This window comes from Dromiciops gliroides, chromosome 3 (genome assembly GCF_019393635.1).
Source record: "Dromiciops gliroides isolate mDroGli1 chromosome 3, mDroGli1.pri, whole genome shotgun sequence".
NCBI lineage: Eukaryota > Metazoa > Chordata > Mammalia > Microbiotheria > Microbiotheriidae > Dromiciops > Dromiciops gliroides.
The window spans coordinates 334232923-334247573 of record NC_057863.1 but is presented as its reverse complement, the minus strand read 5'-3'; the positions used below and the strand labels follow the sequence as shown (position 1 = coordinate 334247573).

The 14651-nt window shown below is 37.7% G+C and overlaps 1 protein-coding gene across 3 annotated transcripts in view; it reads right to left on the bottom strand.

The window, feature by feature from the left end:
- Positions 1 to 14651, bottom strand: part of PARP14 (poly(ADP-ribose) polymerase family member 14) — a 70095-nt gene that overhangs the window by 26559 nt on the left and 28885 nt on the right. For all 3 annotated transcript variants that reach the window (XM_043996424.1, XM_043996425.1, XM_043996426.1), the window contains exons 6-8: positions 10075 to 12353; positions 4317 to 4550; positions 1904 to 2125 (exon numbers count right to left, since the gene is read on the bottom strand). In XM_043996424.1, coding sequence (XP_043852359.1) covers positions 1904 to 2125; positions 4317 to 4550; positions 10075 to 12353 — 2735 coding nt within the window. The remainder of the gene's footprint in view (positions 1 to 1903; positions 2126 to 4316; positions 4551 to 10074; positions 12354 to 14651) is intronic.

Sequence of the window (14651 nt, the reverse complement as noted above, 5' to 3'; positions counted from 1 at the left end):
CACATATACATATTATGATCATATAATTTAAAGATCCTAAATAAAATCTTTAAGGAAGACTTGGAACATTTTTTTTTCATATGGTTGTTGGTAGTTTGGATTTCTTTCAGAAAATTCTTTCAGAATTGCCCATTCAAATCCTTTGACCATTATGTTCTTATGTATTTGGATACTTTACTTATATTGTTTGGATATAAGACCTTCATCAGAGAAATTTGCTACAAAGATTCCCCACCCCCACTTACCTGTTTCATTTTAAAATTTTAACTAGTATTGGCTTTGATTGCACAAACACCTTTTAATTTTATGTAATCCAATATGTTCATTCTTTCTTCTTTGGTCTTTAGCTCTTCCTCTAACTACAGTTGTGAAAAGTATTTTATTCCTTATTTCTCTAATTTATTTACATTGTGCCTTTTATATCTTTCATCTATCAATTTAGACCTTTTCTTGGTGTATGGTATAAGGTGTAGGTCTTAACCTGATTTCTACCAGTAGAAATCTCTAGACTACTGTTTTCTAGTAGTCTCAGAAGTTTTTGTCAAGTAGCAAAATCTTAACGTAATAGTTAGGGTCTTTTGGTTTGTTGACCAGATGGCTATTCTATTTGCCTGTTTCTGTTTATTGCATAATTACGTTTATTGCATCTGTTCTACTGGTCAACCTCTCTATTTTTTTTTTGGTTGTTTTGTTTCAGGTGTGTCCAATTCTTTGTGACTCCATTTGGAATTTGCTTGGCCATTTCCTTCTCCTGCTCATTTTATAGATGAGGAACTGAGGTAAACAGGGTTAAGTGACTTACCCAGGGTCACACAGCTGGTAAGTGTCTGAGGCCAGATTTGAACTCATGAAGATGAGTCTCCCTGATTCCAAGCCCAGTGCTCTATCCATCACACCACTTAGCTGCTCTGATTTTTTTTACTAGTACCACATACTTTTGTTGATTACTGATTTGTAGCCTAGTTTAAATTCTGGTGCTGCTAGGCATCTATCCTTCCTTTTTTTTTTCCATTGTGTCCTTTGAAATGAATTTTATTACTATTTTTTCAAGCTCTACGAACTAATCATTTTATAGTCTGCTTGGTGTAGCACTGAACACATAAATGAATTTAAGAGGTAATATAATTTTCATTTTATTGGCACAACCTACTCATGGATAATTAATATTCCTCCAATTAAAGAGTGTTTTGGGGCAGCTAGGTGGCGCAGTGGCTAAAGCACTGGTCCTGAATTCAGGAGGACCTGAGTTCAAATTTGGCCTCAGACACTTAACACTTACTAGCTGTGTGACCCTGGGCAAGTCACTTAACCTTCATTGCCCCACAAAAAAAAAAGAAAAGAAAAGAAAAGAAAAAGAGTGTTTTGTATTATATTAATATAGTTCCTCTGTCTTGGTAGGTAGACTACCAAATATTTTACATATTGTATAGTTATTTTGAATGAAATTTCTCTTTCCATTCTGAAGGTTATTTGATAGGTGATATTTTCAAACTGGAAATGTGTGTATATATGTATGAATATATGCAAATATATATGTGTGTATACATATATTTATACCCATATGTGTATATACAATATATAGCAAAGCGTACACACACACATACATATATACACATGTGTAAACACACACTTTGAAAGTACCTTTCTATCCTGAAGCAGTTATGAGGTAGTGTTTTCAAAAATTTCTCTTTCTCTCTTTACACATTTATATATACATATTCACACACATTTATTAAATATATTTTTATCTATATACCTTATAAATGCCATCTCTCAAATATAACCTTACTTCAGGATAAAAAAGCATATAAATCAATAGGTTGAAAATACATTTTAAATTTTGCTAGAAGCATAGATTTAAAACCATTTTGGCAACTTAATTCCAAGAAAATTCCACTATTACCTTAATGTTGTCAACATCACTGGGATGCAACAGAAAGCACACTTCTTTTAGAGTCTTCAAAGGTTCTGAACTACTGAATTTGAACACCTCAGATAGGATTAATTTTGCAAAAAGGGTTTTTGGAAATCTCAAATTTCCTGTTCCAATTGCTGGAAAAGTGATTGATTTTAAAGACAGGGAGTCAGCAGTTTCCAGGCACTCTTTGATAATGTTTTCCATGATCTGAAAAATAGCAAATATTTTCATGTTAATCAGAGGCTAGCATCAGAAATGGCGCATGCTACAAAAAGAGGAATTGCTGTGTTCCCAAGGTTGCAGGGGCATGTAGCTGTCAGTTGATCTCTAAGGATGTGTATGTGATGGAGAATAACACATATAATAGCTGGTGGTAAGAGGAAGAAGAGAGAAATGCAAAACTATTGATAATTCTGACTAACTGGTTGGTAACTGGTTTTGTGAAGAACTGAGGAAGTTAGAAGGAAAAAGGAAGGAAGAAGAAAAAATGGTTCAGAACAGCCACCTCAGAGGATTGACTTACTGGTGAGCCCCACTCATTACTGCTTAATTGGCAAAAATGTCTGACAAACCATATGTGATTGAGACTCATAAATTCAGTAAGTCTAAACTGAAGCCAAAAATACAAGAGAAAATCCTACAACCTTCAAAATGAAACTCTTGAACAAGAGAGTTTTATCTGAGCTCGATGCAGGATACATCCTTCACACACTACCTTCTGGAATCGATACTTAAACTTAGGTAACTTAGAGGTAGTGATGATGTTGCCTGTCTCACATCACCAGGAAAAAAAAGAAAGAAACAAAACTGCTGACCCTGAATGGAGGTCACAATGTGCTACCTTTCCATCTACCTATCTCATTAATTTTGGTCCAGAAGACATGAAAAGAAATTCCGTGTTGGTGAAAGAAGAAACTGAGTGGGACCAAAGTAACTAGTTATCAGAATTAAGTCTGAATCTGTACTAAGGTCCTGGCAAACTACAAAATGCAGTTAATCAGAGTTACCTTGTCTATGTCTGAGAGAACAAGAGTGTTGTGTGTGTGTTCAAAAGATTTTTAAAAATTGAAATGCAGAGTTTTAAATATATGCAAATAAACAAGTGTTAAAGAGCTGAAAAAAGAAAGAAAAGAAACAGAGTAATTAAGAAAAGTACAAAGTACCCTCCAGAGAACTCCATCTTTTTTTCAAGGCAATGAAGGTTAAGTGACTTGCCCAGGGTCACACAGCTAGTAAGTGTCAAGTGTCTGACCCCAGATTTGAACTCAGGTCCTCCTGAATCCAGGGCTGGTGCTTTATCCACTGTGCCACCTAGCTGCCCCTCCAAAATTTTTAAGGGGAGAATGGTATAAAGGTGGGAACAAGTTAAAACTCCCCAAAGATGTATGACCAGAGTGCCATTGACTCTGCCATTCTCCTTATAGCTCATATGTCCTCCTTGCCCTAATAAAATACAGCCATCAGCATCACTAATACTTGATACTACTATTACTACTAATGGCTTATCTCTTTATGCTCTTTGCTGTTATTGACCAAGCTTCAGAAAGGGTCAATTCCATTGACATAAATGAAGCAATGATGGAGAGAAAGGAGACTGAGAGAAGGGGTCACTATGGTGAAGCTGGCATCACTACAGAGAAAGAATTTAGAAGAGGGAGATGCTACAGAGAAAGGAGACACTAAGAAAGTTGCAGGCATGGCTGACAGTAAAAGGGGCGGCTGACAGTGAGGAGGAAAGAGTGGCCAGCATACCCTCAGGCGAGAGACAGGCAGGGGGATAGGCAGCAGCAGAGTTTGTTGGTTGAGGTTTCAGGTTGTATATCTTACTTTTCTGTACTCTTATTCCTAAATTGGTCCATATAAATAAACCCTGGTATTTACTTAGAGGCTTCCTAATCCATTTCTTATTAATTTGGGAGAAGCAGTTGTGGGAATTTATAAATGGCCCATACTAAATTAAAAGCAGTCAGATAACTAGCCAGTCAGAAGTTCACAGATTAGCACCAGTTATTAATACAATTTTTACATATTCTTGAGCCTTAGCTGCTGGTGCCCCTTCCTCTTCAAATTACTTTGTATTTACTCTCTTCCACATTCCCCCCCCCCCACTTAATAGTATCTCATTCCTCCCCCCATTACATGTAAAAATAATTTTCAACATTGACTTTTGTAAGACTTTGAGTTCCAAACTTTTCTTCCTCCCTCCCTTTCATTTACCTTCTGTATATTTTGTGTTTATTTACACATGTACATGTTTTTCCCCCTGATAGAACGTAACCTCGTGAGGGCAAGGACTGTCTAATTTTTGTCTTTGTATCTCCAGCATCTAGCACAGTGACTGGCATACAGTAGGTTCTTAATAAATGCTTGTTGATTGAGAACTTTAACATTTCTCTACCTCTCGTGAATCTCCTTTTCCACAATCCCAAGAAGGAGCCACCACATGGAGCACATATCTGCAGCCCAGGTTATAGCCTTTAGTCAGGAGAACATGGCCCTTTTTCACTGAGATTTTTTCAAATGTATTTAATTCTTCCTGGAGTTCTGGGCCAGCTTTCCTCAATAAGGCCTGAGAAAGTGGTCCGTTGTCAAGATGAAGATCCACAGGGATGGAATTTACAATAACATCAGTCTATAATTAAAAAAAAACCTTGTTAAAGACAAAATCACATCAATAAATCTTCATGTGCAAAGCAATGTGAAAGATGCAAAGAGGTGTAAGACATACTTCCTACCTTCATAAAGCTTACAATCTGGGTGGGGAGTTAGGCCATACATGTAAAAAGTTAAATAACAATAAAATATTGGCATAAAAGTTGAAGACAACACAAAAGTAAAGAGATAGGACAGTATAAAAGCTATTGCTTAATAATTATTCAAGTAGGAATTGCTATAGTATAAAGTTAACCAATAGCTGCTTCTATGAGACACCACAGTGGCACCTGTTATGTGACAGGCACTGAGTCAAATGATTTACAAATATTATCTCTTTTGATCTTCACAAGAACCCTGGGAGGTAGATGATACTATTATTACCATTTTACAGTTAGGGAAACTGTAGCATCTCATGTTCTATAGGAAACCTGGCACAGGGTAGGGACTTAATGAGTGTTTATGAACTGATTGAGGGAGGTAAGGGTTAAGTAAGCTGTCCAGGGTCACACAAATAGTAACTGTCTGAAGCCAAATTTGAATTCAGTTCTTCCCAACTTCAGGTCCAGCCCATGAACTACTGAGTCACCTAGCTTCCCCTCCCCTGCCCTGCAACCTGATAGACTACTGAAAGACAGAGTAGCATCACCTCCTACAACCGAGGGAAACCATGAATATTTCCCTTCCCCAACTAACTCTCATTGGACCATTGTCCAGTGTCAATTGGGCTCAAGATGCTCACTGTCATTTGGATACTGATTCTCACGTCCTTATCTCTGCTGAATGTAATCCAGAGCCTAATTCCACTCTAATCCTTGGATCCATGGTCTTCTGGGCAGGGGACCATCTATCCTACCACTACTCCCTAAGGTCCTTTGGGTCCTGCCACCCAACCCACTACTTTCCTTGCCTACAGACTACCTGTTCTTTTAATCTGCTATGAACCAAATAGCACAATAGTAACTTAACGTGAACCATATTTTATTTGTTGTTTCCCCAGTTAGAATGTTAACTCATTGAGAGTAGAGACTGGAAAATAACGCCATAGGAAAATGCCCAGGGCAGCAAAACTCACAGAAGAATGTGCTGAAATCATCTTCTAACCAAGAATGGCTTGGAAGGTCAGAAGGAGGGAGCTGCTGTGCTGATACAGGAGTCAAGTCCAACCCCACAGTCACCCTGACACAGATCCAGTCCCAGGAAGGCCTCACCAGAGGAGACCCCCAGAGTCTCTGAATCAGTTGAATCGCCAGTGTTGTCTGGAACTAAGCTCACAGTCTGGTGAGTGGGCTGAGCCCTGGGCAGGGCACCCCTTCCAAGAACCAGGAAGTAGGCCTGAGTAGTAGTGGCCCAGGCGGGGGAAGGGAACAGGCTCATTGGAGCTAACAACCACAACACACAAAGCTGGTTGATTAGCAAGTTGGTCAGGGTCATCTAGAACCAGGGAACAGGCAGGCAGGTGAAGAACCTGATCCTCCTTAAATCATACCACCTGGGACTTCTGAAGCTTGGGATAGTGCAGCCTGGAAACAGTGCCCTATTTTAAGGAGCTAAAAGTCAAGTAAAAGAAAGGAAAGATGAGCAGAAAGAGAAAGGTGAGTGAAGACCATATAAAGTTTCTTCAGTAACAAGGAAGACCGAGGTACACCCTCAGAGGAAGATGTCAACATCAGGGCCCCTATATCTAAAGCTTCCAAGAAAAATATGAATTGGTCTCAGGCCATAGAGGTGCTCAAAAAAGACTTTGAAGATAAAGTTAGAGAGGTAGAGGAAAAGATGGAAAGAGAAATAAAGAAATGAGGGTGATTCAGAAAGACATGAGAAAAAAGTCAACAGCTTGAAAAGTCAAATTGGCCAAATGGAAAAGGAGGTACAAAAGCTCTCTGATGAAAATAATTGCCTAAGAATGAGGATTGAACAAATGGAAGCCAGTGACTTTATGAGAAATCAAGACATAATAAAGCAAATCTAAATGAATGAAAAAATAGAGGGCAGGGGCAGCTAGGTGGCGCAGTGGATAAAGCATCGGCCTTGGATTCAGGAGTACCTGAGTTCAAATCCAGCCTCAGACACTTGACACTTACTAGCTGTGTGACCCTGGGCAAGTCACTTAACCCCCATTGCCCTGCAAAAAAAAAAGAAAAAAAAAAGAAAAAAAAAGAAAAAAAATAGAGGGCAATGTGAAATATCTTCTGAAAGTAGAGACTGTTTTGATTTTCTATTTGTATTCTAAAACTTAACACAGTGCTTTGCACATAGTGCTTTAACAAATACTTTCCTGGGGGGCAGCTAGGTGACACAGTGGATAAAGCACCAGCTCTGGATTCAGGAAGTGACACTAGACACTAAACACTTACTAGCTGTGTGACCCTGGGCAAGTCACTTAACCCTCCCTCACTGTCCCACAAAACAAACGAATGAATGAATGAATGAATGAATAAAAAAAGTAAATAAATTAGTAAGTAAGCAAATAAATAAGTGAATGAACAGATAAATAACTAAATGAGCAAACAATGAATAAATAAATAAATAGTTGGTTGAATAAATGAATGAATGAACAAATAAATGAATAAATGAAGGAAGGAATAAATGTAAAATAAATAAATAAAAGTGCTTTCACATTCCATTCCATCATTTCAGCCTGGAGAATCAGGGGCAACTTTATAAAGGATGTGGGATTTGAGCTGGGTCTTGAAATAATAAGCAATTTTTAAAGAGACTAAGACAAAGGGCAAGGGCAATATATTTATAGGTGAAGGACTTGGGTTTTAATTCTGTCTTTCCTACTTATTTATTTGTTTGTTTGTTTGTTTTTTGCTGGGCAATGAGGGTTAAGTGACTTGCCAGGGTCACACAGCTAGTAAGTGTCAAGTGTCTGAGGCTGGATTTGAACTCAGGCACTCCTGAATTCAAGGCTGGTGCTTTATCCACTGTGCTACCTAGCTGCCCCCTCTGTCTTTCCTATTTAAAAAACTTGGACAAATCACTTAATTTTTCTATATCCCAATTTCCTTCTCTGTAAAATAGTGGTGCTAAGAAACCAGACATGCAAAAATCCAGACATGGAGCATTAGTATTTTGATTTCATATGGTAGCAGTGGAAATGGAAAGGAAGAGAGGAATGTGAGAAACATTTTGAAAGAAAAACCAATTAGACCTGTTGATTAACTGGATTTCAGGAACAAGAGAGAAGGAAATGTCAAAGATAATTCCCAAACTTCCAAAATTGGATAAATTGGAGAGGAGTCAATTTAAGCAAAGAGTAGGTAAGGAAAGCTGGGTCAGGGGACAGGGAGAACCTTATACTACACATTTTTATTATATGACCAACTGTGAATTGCTCAAGAGCAAATTGTCCATTCTGCTGATTGTTAGTATCCCCTGTTTCTATTTTTTTTTAAAAAGATGTGTCATTAATCCATATATCTAATAAATACTTATTGATCTCTTTCTGCAAATAAGTTTGTGATTTAGTGAGATACTGCAAATATGAGGATAGGGCAAAGTAATCTTCCCAAGTACTATCTTCCTTGGAATATATTCCAAATCCTTATTGGGATTCTTTTCCTCCAGTCTTCAAATTAGAAAGAATATATCAAATGAGAAAACTATTTTCAGCTGTAGTAAGATGTATATGCATCTAAAAGAAAACAATATATATCCATGGGAAGTATAGTCTAGACCTCTAATTAAATCATGGTCATTGAGGAAGAAAATATTTGGGAACTGACAAAAATATATAAGAACAAAAGCTAGTCCTCAATAGAGAGGTGTTCCAAAGAAAACTTCAAATGTCAGAACAACCATGTGAGAAAAGCACCATTCTATTAATAAGAAGGTCAATGATAGAAATAAATCCCAAATAAAACGAAATAATCATAGCAACACTCTTCATGATAGCAAAAAACCAAAAACAAAACCTAGAAATAAATTTGAATAATTTGGAGCTTATGAATAAAATAGGATATTAGTGCCCTATAAAAAGCTATAAAAATGAAGTATTATTTTAAAAACATACTTAGCATTTATGTAAGTATTTTACAAATATTATCTCATTTGATCCTCCCAACAACCCTCTGAAGCAGGTGCTATGATTATCTCCTCTTTATGGATGAAGAAACTGAGGCAAATAGCAGTTAGGTGGCTTGCTTAGGATCACAAAGCTGATTAAAGCTTGAGGCTAATTTTGAACTCAGGTCATTTTCACTCCAAATCCAGTGCTCTATTCATTGTGCACCAAGGTGCCTCAAGAAAAACATGGGAAGACTTTTATCATCTAATGTAGAATGAAGAAAGCAGAAGCCAGAGTTGCTGGAGAAAGGTAGTGAGTAGGGAGAGTAATGCAAAAATGCAAAAATGGAGAAAGAAAAGAAGAAAATATCAATGAAACATTTAAAAACACACAGAAGTAAGTTCAGATAGGGAGAGACATAAATAGGGAAGTTCTATTACAAAAGTGTTGAATGTAATATGCACTTAAAGAAATCATGCAAACTGTACATAATAGAAGTTCACAGTTTCATATATAGCATTTTATGCCTTTTTATACATCAATATGTTCATCTTGATTGCTATTTGTGAAGTTCTTAATAAAGAAGGAAAAAAATTAAGCTCAACTAAAAATATGACTAGGGCAGCTAGATGGCTCAGTGGATAGAGCACTGCCCCTGGAGTCAGGAGGTCCAGAGTTCAAATACAGTCTCAGACATTAGCTGTGTCACTTAACCCTGTTTGCCTCAAGTTTCCTCATCTGTAGAATGGGCTGGAGAGGGAAATGTTAAACCACTCTAGTATTTTTGCCAAGAAAATCCCAAGTGAAGTCATGAAAAGTTGGATGACTAAAACGATGGAACAACAATAACAACAAATATGACCAGGGTTTTTTAAAAAGTGTTTCCTTTTCTAGAATAGATAGCTTTCTAGAGAAAGTCAGGCACCTAGGTGGTGAAGTGGATAGAGTGCTCGACCTAGAGTCAGGAAGACATCTTCCTAAGTTCAAATCTAGCCTCAGATATTGCCTAGGTGTATGACCTTGGGCAGGTCACTTAACCTATTTGCCTCAATTTCCTCATCTGTAAAACAACTTAGAGAAGGAAATGGCATACCACTCTACTATCTTTGCAAGGAAAACCTCACATAGGGTTACGAACAGTTGAACATGACTGAAAAATGACAGAACTGGATAAAGTCAGCTCTTGGCTAGTTGCAACAATGGAAAGAATCACCTAACATTTCTTTATGAAGGCAGCACACTGAATTTGTAGATAAAGAGATAGGTTCAAAGCTGCCTTAGAGACTTATGAGCTGTATGACCCTGGGCAAGTCATTTGACTTACATTCAACTTCCATACACTTGAGAAATAGAATTTTAATCTTAAACCAAATCTGAATTAACTGTACAAAGATGATGTGCTGAAAGTATATATGATCCAAGTTACATGGGAATCAGGCTACTTTAATGTCAAAATAACCTTTGGTGGTGTTTGGGAAATGGTAATACCCACCTCAGCATCCTGAACATCTCCTCTCATCAAGATGATGCTCAGATGTTCCTTAGTTTGGATGGAGTCCAATACATCTCCATGTTCAGTACTTTTTGTCAAGGTGATTTTCTGCTTTTTTAATGGCTCACGGGATAGTGAATCATTACTAGGTAATCTGTCTTTAAAGATGGTCCTCACAGCTTTGGAAAAAGCCTGAGCTGTCTCCTCAGATGAATCAATCAGATGAATTTTTTTCAAGCTATTTTTATTTGGGGGATGCTGGAAGTTTTCCTTGATGGCCTGGATGATGGTTTCTGCACACATTTTTAAGGGGAAGTTATAATTCCCAGAGCTAAGAGCTGGGATGGCTATTGAACTATGCCCATGGAATCCAGCTAGATAAAGACACTCTGTGATGACATTTTTTAGTAGCTGCACACACCTGTGAGCATGTTCTTGCTTCCACTTGGGACCAACAGCATGAATCACTTGCTTATAGGGGAGTTGTCCAGCAGATGAGACAACAGCGCAGCCAGGAAGGATCTTACCCTGTTTCTGGATTATCTGGTCACATTCCCTCTGTAGCTCTGGGCCTGCTGCTTTAGAGAGTGCAGCTGCCAGGCCTCCAAAGTGCTGTAGGTCCTCATTTGCTGCATTCACCACCACATCTGCTGAGAACTGGATTAAGTCACCCTCCTGAACAGTTAACAAGATGCCAGATTCTAAGGTTATCTCACAGTGGACCTTTTGCCCACCTATACTGCTCCCACTGCTCTCATCTCCATCTTCTAGTAGACAAATTGAACAACGATACTTCTGTTTTGCTTCCATTTTATAAAATGCTTCCTTTTCTTTGAATAAGGATTTGGCCCCTGGTTTATCAATGCTAAAATTTCTAATACATATTGAATCTAGTGTTTCTTTAACCATGGCCACTGCTCTCATCACTTCTCCTTTGGGACCACTAAGTGAAATGCCTCTCTGGTTGGCTAGAGTTTTGAAATAGACCTGCACATTTTTTTTCTTTATTTTTTTCCAGATTTGCTTATTTTCCTCCTGCATATACTGGAGAACTGCTAGAGATGTCACAGTGACCAGCTCCTCTATTTTTGTATTTTTTTCTACAAATTCATAAAGTTCCTGGTAGCTTTCACATACTGGACTAACACAACCAGCAATGGTTATCTCAATCCCAGTGTCTGAATTTTGCTGTTCTATTATTACAGTCTTTGAGGAGCAGTTGTATTTCTTATTTAAATCATCAGTGAGTGTTTTCCACTGACAATCATGAAGAATCCCACTGTCCACCACACTGATGCACTTAAAGTTCAAGGCTTTCTTCATATGTTCCTCAGCTTCTGAAAGAACTTGGGGAGAGGAGCCAACCAGCACAACTGCTTCACCCTCCAACTCATAAGCAGCAGAAAGTTTCTTAGCTGCAAAAAGAGATTCAGAGAATGTCTCACAATCTACTTGCCGCAGAAATTGAATGATCTGAGGAGGAACAGGGAGGGATTTCTGAGTTAAACTCTGTAGCTTCTCCAGAATTTCACTCTTTGCTTTGTACACATCTGCAGCCAATCCACTCAGGGAAATCTTCTTTGTGAGGGCATCATATGTGACTTCCAGCTCTGGGTATTCCTGGTGGAGAGTCTCTTCTAACCCATTATTACATAAAATGGAAAACCTTCCAGGAAACACAGTCAAGTTCTCTCTTATACTTTGTTTTTCCCTTTCTACTTGTTCAGTGAACCTTTCTATCAGAGTTCCCACTTGTAATCCAGTTCTTTGCACATCTTCCAGTTTCCCTGCTATGATCATTGTCTCCTGAAGCTTATCAAACTCAGTCAAAATGTTCTTATTTTCTATGCTGTCTCTAATGGCTTCCCACACCACTGGGTCCACATTATACTTCCTGACCTGGTATTCAGACATGAGGCAAGAGAATTTTGTGGAAACATCCTCACTCCACGTCTTGATTATGTTGCTCTTTGTTCTTCTTTGGCTGACTAAGGTGGCTGAAGGACTGAGTATAATTTCTGACTCTTTACAATTGGGTCTTGGCCATGTTAGTGCACAATGACAGCTCTCCATGGTGCTAGTTATCTCTCCCATTACTTGATCATCTTTCTGTAAAAAATTCAATAGATAAGGCTCCACTGGCAATTTTAAGGGCTCTGGCAGCTTTACTGGCGGCTTTGCCTTTCCATATAAAGCAGTACCCAAACTATGGTAGTATGGGAACATCAAAATAGGATTGCTGTTGAAGAGAAGCTTCTTTGTCAATATGGATTTGACCACTAGAAAAAAAAAACCCAAATAAATGTAATTTTTTTACAGTTCATAAAAAACTTAATTAAACTATATTACTTCTTAATTCAGGCAGGATTTGTCTTTATAGAAGGAAAAGTAACATTCATTAAAATAATAAAATAACTGCCATTATTCTGAAATAGTGCTCTCATTAAAGTGACATGCTAATGCAACACAGGTATCACACTTAAAGAATGAGCTATACTCTCTCAACATTTATTGTAAAATGGAATTCTGTCAAGGGATTATTTCCCAGCTAAATCCCATTAAAACACTAGAGAGTTAAGTTTTACTCAGTAAAAATAATGGCTCCTTTGAAAGAAAAAAAGCATTCTTTTTTTAATAGAATTTTGAGTTCCAAAATTTTTTCCTCTCTCCTTTCCTTTCCCCCTCTAAGATAGTATGCAATTTGATATAGTTTATATATGTGCAATTATGTAAAACATATTTCCACATTAGTCATGTTGTAAAAGAAGAAACAGTTTGCAAAAAGAAAAACCATAAAAAATAAAGTGAAAACAGTATGCTTCAATCTGCATTCAGTTCTATGATGTTGGAATTGTCTTGGATCACTGTATTGCTGAGAAGAGCTAAGTCAATCATACTTGATCATCATACCATATTTTTTTTTTAGTGAGGCAATTGGTGTTAAGTGACTTGCCCAGGGTCACACAGCTAGTAAGTATTAAGTGTCTGAGGCCGGATTTGAACTCAGGTACTCCTGACTCCAGGGCCGGTGCTCTATCCACTGGGTCACCTAGCTGCCCCGATCATCATACCATATTGCTGTTATTGTGAGTGTTCTGCTCACTTCACTTAGCATCAGTTCATGTAAGTCTTTCCAGGTTTTTCTGAAATCTGCCTGCTCATCATTTCTTTTTTTTTTTTGCAGGGCAATGGGGGTTAAGTGACTTGCCCAGGGTCACACAGCCAGTAAGTGTCAAGTGTCTGAGGCCGGATTTGAACTCAGGTACTCCTGAATCCAGGGCCAGTACTTTATCCACTGTGCTATCTAGCCACCCCCGCTCATCATTTCTTAAAGCACAATAGTATTCCACTCCATTCATATACCACAGCTAATTCCATTCCCCAACTAATGGGCATCCCCTCAATTACCAATTTAAAAAAATCATTCTTAAGAATGCAATAAACACTAGAAATCTTGTTTAAAGGGAAATCAATCATGATCCAAAAAGACAACATCAGGGAGATTAAAAACAGAAATAGTATGTTTGTATTTCAAATAAGCTATAAATTAAAAATGCCACAGTATCTGGTGGAATATCAGAAATTGTGGCTCTATAACTATCTATGCTATACTACCTAATGGAGTGCTTTGCTGTCAAGGTAAACCTTGGTTGAATTTCCCCCACCTTGACACTTTTAATTTTACAAATAAGTTAATTGTTTTGTGTATTCTGTACTTCCCCAAGGTCATACAGATAATCAGTAACAGAGGTGCAATTTAAAACCAGGTTCTCTAGTTTCAAATGTTCCCCTTTCTGCCTCCCATGATGCCTTTCTCATCTGAATATGTTTGCCTTTTCCAGACATATTTACAGAATAACCTACATTTTGTTAATGTATCTTTAGACCCTAGGAGATAATAGTACTGAAAGGTGGAAGTGGCCCATTCACCAAACCTTCATTGTCTAGAGACACAAGAAACTGCTCCAAGCTCTTATCAATGGCCAGAGATCCTAATGTGTGCTCTGACATTTTTCAGGGACTTGCCCTCAGGAGACCTGAGGTTGAGCTCCAGCCCTGACTCCAACTACATGTTTTTCCTTGTTGGGTAAACTGGTGGGTCTCAATACTTGTGTACCAACTTCACAGGTAAGAACAATGAAAAGAGTACTTTGTAAATTTGAAAGTGCTCTGTAAATGTGAGTTGGTATTGTATGTGATGATAATAATAAAAAACAAATTAGTGGCTTTAATAGAAGGCATTCAGACTGCTCCCAATGTAATGACTCATTTCAATAATAAATGTCAATAATATCAATGCCAACAATAATAAAACATCAATAAATGCCAGTTATTTAAAAAAACATTTGTTGAACCAACATTTGGAGCTCTTAGAACTTCTTGAGTTGAGTCCAGAAGTTTTCACTGTTGCACATTAGCCAGCAAAGGAATTTAGTTAATTAGAAGGGAATTATAAGCACTTGAGTTGTATAGACAAAACAGAGGCATAGATCTCTCTATGAGTTTTGGAAGGTGGTGAGATTACCAAAGGTGAATTTGTAATTTCACAAAAGTCTTAAAAAATTAAGAATTCTGTT